This window comes from Benincasa hispida, chromosome 3 (genome assembly GCF_009727055.1).
Source record: "Benincasa hispida cultivar B227 chromosome 3, ASM972705v1, whole genome shotgun sequence".
NCBI classification, from domain to species: domain Eukaryota; kingdom Viridiplantae; phylum Streptophyta; class Magnoliopsida; order Cucurbitales; family Cucurbitaceae; genus Benincasa; species Benincasa hispida.
Window position 1 is genome coordinate 41036561 of NC_052351.1, and position 5807 is coordinate 41042367.

At 36.3% G+C, this 5807-nt stretch overlaps 1 protein-coding gene across 4 annotated transcripts; it reads right to left on the bottom strand.

Annotated features, from left to right (window-relative positions):
• Positions 1 to 246: 246 nt before the first annotated feature.
• On the bottom strand, positions 247 to 5146 carry LOC120072780. Of its 4 annotated transcripts, none has more exons than XM_039025271.1 (12): positions 4675 to 5146; positions 4504 to 4598; positions 3527 to 3605; positions 3260 to 3343; positions 2989 to 3102; positions 2360 to 2785; positions 1741 to 2144; positions 1532 to 1631; positions 1375 to 1434; positions 1208 to 1294; positions 974 to 1102; positions 247 to 873 (listed from the first exon to the last, which is right to left on the bottom strand). In XM_039025271.1, exons 2-12 carry the CDS (start codon positions 4578 to 4580, stop codon positions 571 to 573), a joined length of 1863 nt encoding a protein of 620 aa, XP_038881199.1. In that variant the 5' UTR covers positions 4581 to 4598; positions 4675 to 5146; the 3' UTR covers positions 247 to 570. The 4 variants fall into 4 exon arrangements, with proteins under 4 accessions (XP_038881199.1, XP_038881198.1, XP_038881201.1 ...); XM_039025270.1 differs by having other exon boundaries at positions 316 to 873; positions 4504 to 4582; positions 4675 to 5143; XM_039025273.1 differs by lacking the exons at positions 4504 to 4598; positions 4675 to 5146 and adding an exon at positions 3891 to 4331 and having other exon boundaries at positions 316 to 873.
• Positions 5147 to 5807: the final 661 nt, after the last annotated feature.

A 5807-nucleotide genomic window follows, 5' to 3' on the forward strand; every position in this document is an offset into this window, starting at 1 on the left:
GTGATCTCTAATCCCAAGGGAAGTCCATTCCTTGTTTGGTCATAAATTTGGCCTAATACCTTTTGCATAAAAAATAAAGGGACCCATAGCTTTTTATAAGATAGATGATTATTCCTTTCATTACTAATTGATTTTGAGATGAAACATCACGTTATCTAATACCGAGTATCAATAGACTAGGGTATCAAAGAAATGGATCGGTATGGTTTATTCATTTTCTGCATCATACTTTCTTCCTTGACTTGCTTTTTTGGATTTGAAATTGAACATCTGCACCAATGAACTATTATAATAATGATTTTGTCACAAATGAACTGATCTTCAAACTCAAATTTATTTACAACAAAAAATTTGAAATCCTAGATGGTAACGACAATAACATACACAACACTGAGAAGATTACAAAATCCAAATGGTAGAATGCCACAGGATGCTGCCTTATGCTGCTCTCCGCCCGGCCCGGTTTAGTGAACTGCTATGTACAGAAGGAAGAAAATATGCAACCCTTCTATTTTCTCTAAACCATTCAAGGAATCAGTTCATGAGAGCAGCATTTCAGCAGCAGCTGTTTCACTTCACCATTTCCCTAGATATCAGATACCGAAAAGTGAAGTTGTGCGATATCCATTCAATGTTCTTGCGGGACTTCCCATTTTGACATTTCCAAACACTTTTTCTTAGAGATTCAGGCAAAGACTTTTGGATCATTTCCATCAGACCAGTTGTGCACAATCTTGATTCTTTTGCAAATGATTCGATGATCTTCGGTAAAACGACTTTTTTGTCCTTGCGTATGCCAAATGTCGCTCGAATGTATTCATCTTTTGCTGTCTCTAGCTCCTGCAGAACTCTTTTGGGAGTGTATACACGAACCTGGAAGATGAGAAAGTTAGTTAGGATCTTGAGACTTTAAGACAAGACCACATATGATTAAGAAACAAAACAGGAAACTTAGCAAGGATGTTCTCAATACCGCAGGATCAGAATGGCAGCCTGTACAAAGTGCAAAATGTAAAAGGGGTTCCGACCGGTGGATTTTGTAGGCTTGGCGTTTATCTCCATTTTTCAATTTCGACTTCGAGGGAATAAGAAGAGAGAGCCACTGCAAACAGAAGAAACTTAAATCTTTTTATGTTGATCATAAAAACTAAGAAACTATCTGCACCTTTGTGAGTGACATTCCTATTATTTTTCCCTTATGGCATACCTGTCCAGGCCGAGGCACTCGGCATCCAAGTATTGAACTTTGTATGGTATCGACACTGATTGTTTGACCTCCAATGTTATATGCAGCCTGAATGGAGGAAGAAGTAAGAACACGATAATCATACAGAATTTACAAATCGTACCAGATCAACAAGACTCGCGGTTTACCTTCAAGAGAACAAACACCTTCTTCATATTGTTTTGAGGTATACCATAAGCCAAGTATGCCTTTCAAAAAACAAAGTAGATATTATTAGTTTGACCGTCTCTGAAGAACTAAAAAGACAAAGAATTCCAAACATTTCAAGTGGTGAAAAATCATTACATGCATCATCAGGGAATTGTGTACGTTGATCCAGAATGCTAGCTTTTCCTCATGATTCAACTTCCTCGGATCAACTTCCTCTAACTTGGATATAAGCGACCTGACAATGTATAAGTATAAACAGTAGACATGAGATGAATAAGCAATCACATTCCATACAAACAAAATCTTCTAGTAATATGACAAATGAACATCCACATGTTGCTTACCTGAAATCTTGTAACAAGTGCTCGATTTCGATCAATTTCTGACTATCCCTATAAATCCATGGCACTTCAACCATTGTGCTGTATGGACCACTGAACTCTTTAAGACCTTCCACATGAAAAGGATTATCCAACCGTAGATCAAAGGATGGATTGTTTCTGAACCCGGGACTCAACATATCAAACTGATCTTGTGGAGAGAATGCGCTGATTGGCGACGACGATGAAACTGGAGAGGAAAGACTGTGATGTGATGAAGGAGGATCTGAAAGTTTGCAATATATGGCTGATATGCACTTGACCATATCTTCAGAAAGACGATTGGCGCTCTCAGGTACATGGTCCAATATTTGAGTACCAAGGTACTCTGCTAGACTGGTTAAATTGGATGAAGCATTCTGAGCAAACTGCAGAAGAGGAACCATAAATCATAAAAGAATGAGATAAGCTTACACAAAGAAGATAAATATCTTTTATGGCTCCAAGCTCCACATCAAGCTAATAGAGCAAGTCCTCATTTTTTGATACTTTACAATCATTTATAATGAAATTCCATGTGATTAGAATTTACAGCAGAACAAGTTTGAGATGAAACAGAAGTGAAGTTGAATCAGACAGTTACCTCCATCATGGACATTGGTTGAGATAGACAAGGCCGTACAGCTTGACCCAAAGAATCCTCTGGAAGAGAAATTCTCTTTGAACAAACTGAATAATGTGATAATGATGACTGACAACGACGGACGCTGGAGTCCAACAGCTTGTCTGCACAAATTCCGCTATATTCCCTTACAGGATTTCCAAAAGAATCGTAGCCAGACTGAACAGCTTTGTCTTCCTTTTTCGATGTAATGTCAGGTATGCAATTCACAATATACTTGGCTTTTGGGGAGTTCATAGGCGATTTCAGTTTTTCGTCATTGGTGGATGGAGATGTAGAGGATATTTGTCCATCAAATGCTTTTCGATACAAAGAGAGAAGATATTGTTCTAAATGTGAAACTTCCAGTTCCAATACTGCAATCTCTTTGATCAACTCGGTGGCTGGCTGTAGTCATTAAAGCAGCTTTTAATACGTAGCATAATGTAAATTGTAGCAGGCTTGCAGTAGATTAGGTTCAAATTTTAATGTGAATCAATATGTGTTATAACCATATTCATAGAACCTCATAAATAGCTTTCTTCAACTCTCAAGACCACAAATATAAAAGATTACGACACTTTGCTAAACCAAAAATTTTAAGGAGTTACCTTAGGAACTTCAATGTCGTTCGTATTATCTTGAACTGATCTATATCCTAATGCATTTTCAAGTGTTGTGCGAACCTTGAACTGATCTTGCAATCTCTTTTCAAGCTGAAGAATCTACATTACATAGTTCACAAAAACAGGTGATCATTTAAGGTGCTAGACTGCAAAATTAATTCTTGTTGAGAATATTGTTCTGCTTTTTGGTGTTGAAACTTGGAAAATCAATTATCAAAAGAAAGTTAAAAGACCACAGAGTTTATTTTCTTTGTACCTCTTGTTTAAGAGAAGAGTGTATGTTCGTTTTTGGGAAGTTTTTCTTCTTCGTCTTCATGGATTCCTCGAAGTAGCTTGTGTCCTAGGACCAGATCAAACCCGAAAAACAAACTTCAAATATGATATATTAATTGTCTCTATAATGAGAATACGTTCAGGTTCAGCAGCAGGTTAGTCTTGTGAGTTAATGCTTGTAAACTCTCTTTTGGCCAAAACAATAACTCTAATTTCTTTGGAAGTAGAAGGCTTATAGAAGCTATCTTACCAGCTTCACACGATTTGAAGCTTCAAAGGACTTATCCAACTGTTCTTCCTCAACAGTATCTTTGACCATGTCTAGAAAGCTGGCAATGCAAAAAGAGCAAAGAAGAATAAAAATGCAGAAATGGAGAAAACAAGACCTTGGCCTTTTAATTCCATTTGTTTACACTTCAAATAAAAATATGTAATTATACTATGTTCCTTGAGTTCTCTAAAACAAAAAAAAAAAAAAAAAGGAAAAGCAAATATTCCATTATCTTGCACCTGCACCCATGACCCAATCATTATATAACTATCAACTAGAGGAAATGGCGCAACCAAGATGTATATCAGAAAGATACAGAATATTAGGTGCGAAGACCCCTAACCGAGCAGATATTAAATATTTGCACCAAGCAACAGCTACAAAAACCGTATGATCCCAAGATCCATCTGTGATGATCTATATTTTTTCAGCCAAAACAAAAGGAAGGCATCTAATTTCCCTTATACATTCTCTAGATAGGTCATGATCCCACAAAATCCAAAGTGAAACAGTTAACCAAAACTTCCACATATTCTACCATTCTCACACGAGAACAGAAAAGGTAGAAAGACAGAAACACTAGAGAATTCAGATCTGAAGAAATAGAAAATGAGAAGGAAGTTAACAGGTGAACTAATTGTCAAAAGTTTCCAAAACCCATCTCAGGAAAATGGTGCTTGAAGAACAACAGGGAAGAAGAAAAGATACTGCTCTAGGAGCAGAGAACCAAGAGCAGTTTTCTTTAAACCTCTAATTTCAAAGTTTCAAAGTTTGGTAAGCCGACAGAAACAAATTGTTAGACTTTTTTACTATTTAACCAACTAATTAGGAGCCATTCCAGTGCAAGCCCACATTCGAGTGTTCAGAACAAAAGGAATAATCATTACTAACTAACAAAAACACTCAATGAAACATAGAAAAAAGAAAAGAAAATCACAATAGCATCAGAAGCTAACCTCTTGGAACGCTTGTGCAGTGGCATCTCTCTGTTATGCAACATTTGTGCACTAATTTCAGTCTCTTGAAACAGCATATCTGAGAAGAATCAGCTCTATCAGTAAATCACAAGTTAGGTGGGAAGAAGAAGAAGAAGAAGAAGAAGAAGACGAAAAAGAAAGTTACATTACCATAAACAAACAAGTTGATCACAGGAGGTCGGATTCAGAGTAAGAAGTTGAAGAAACAAAAGGGCATTCAGAAATCACAAGCTACACTCCAAATCTTCCTTCATTCATTCTCCATATTTAAGCAAAACACAGAGCTTTTGCAAGTGACCAGAAAGCGATGATGATACGGGGACTTCACGACACGAGAGTCTGAAGAAAGCAAGTAGCAAAAGAGCTGAAATGGGGTTGCATAAAACCCACAAATGCAGCTAAAAACCAAGCTTTTTGACCAATGAGCTTCACAATGAAGATGATTTCACCCTCTGAAAAATGTGGTATGGCTTTTGTAAACGGAGGGCTTTTGCATTAAAAGGGAAGAAAGCAGCTGGCTAAGAGGAGAGCTTTAAGTTTAGGAAGAAAAAGAAAGTTAACAACAACATTCATGCTCAGTAGACTCCTTAAATGTCAAAATGCTGAGAAAGTGGACAACTTTTCATGACCCGCAAACCGAAGATGCAATTACAAAGAGAAAATCAAGCTAATTTGACTGTTTAGAGGCAAATAAAATACAATAAACAGACAAACAAATAACAATAATTCCAATTTTTTGCCATTGTTAAGAATAGAAGCCTTCACATTAGACCCCAAATTCCACATTCTCTTCTCTTGTTGGCAAGTCAGTGGGAGTTGGTCACCGATCTCTCCTTCCTTGTCTTTTTGCTGACTTTTATATAGTAATTTGTTTCATTTACATTTGTCTCTTTTGTGACATAATTTTTTAACAATTTTATTCATTCTTAATTTACAAAACTTCTCTGTATTTTTTATACCTACTCTTTCAATAATTCATTCTTGGTTTCCTCTTCATGATCTGATGAAAAAAAAAACACCAAAAACAAAGATAAACTAAAATCAAAACATGTTACTGGTCACATGGGTGGATATCATTTTCAGAATTGAGGAGACATCATTGGTGAAATTTTGAGATTCATCCATTGGGACAAAGGCTGCAATTTCCACACGCCCTTTTGGATCTACAAATACAAATACAAATACAGAGAAAAAAAAAGGGTCATTTCTCAAGAAAATTAGATTTAACATCAAACCCAATAAAATAGTAAAAATATCCATTTCTAGCCTTGAACTTTTGTAAC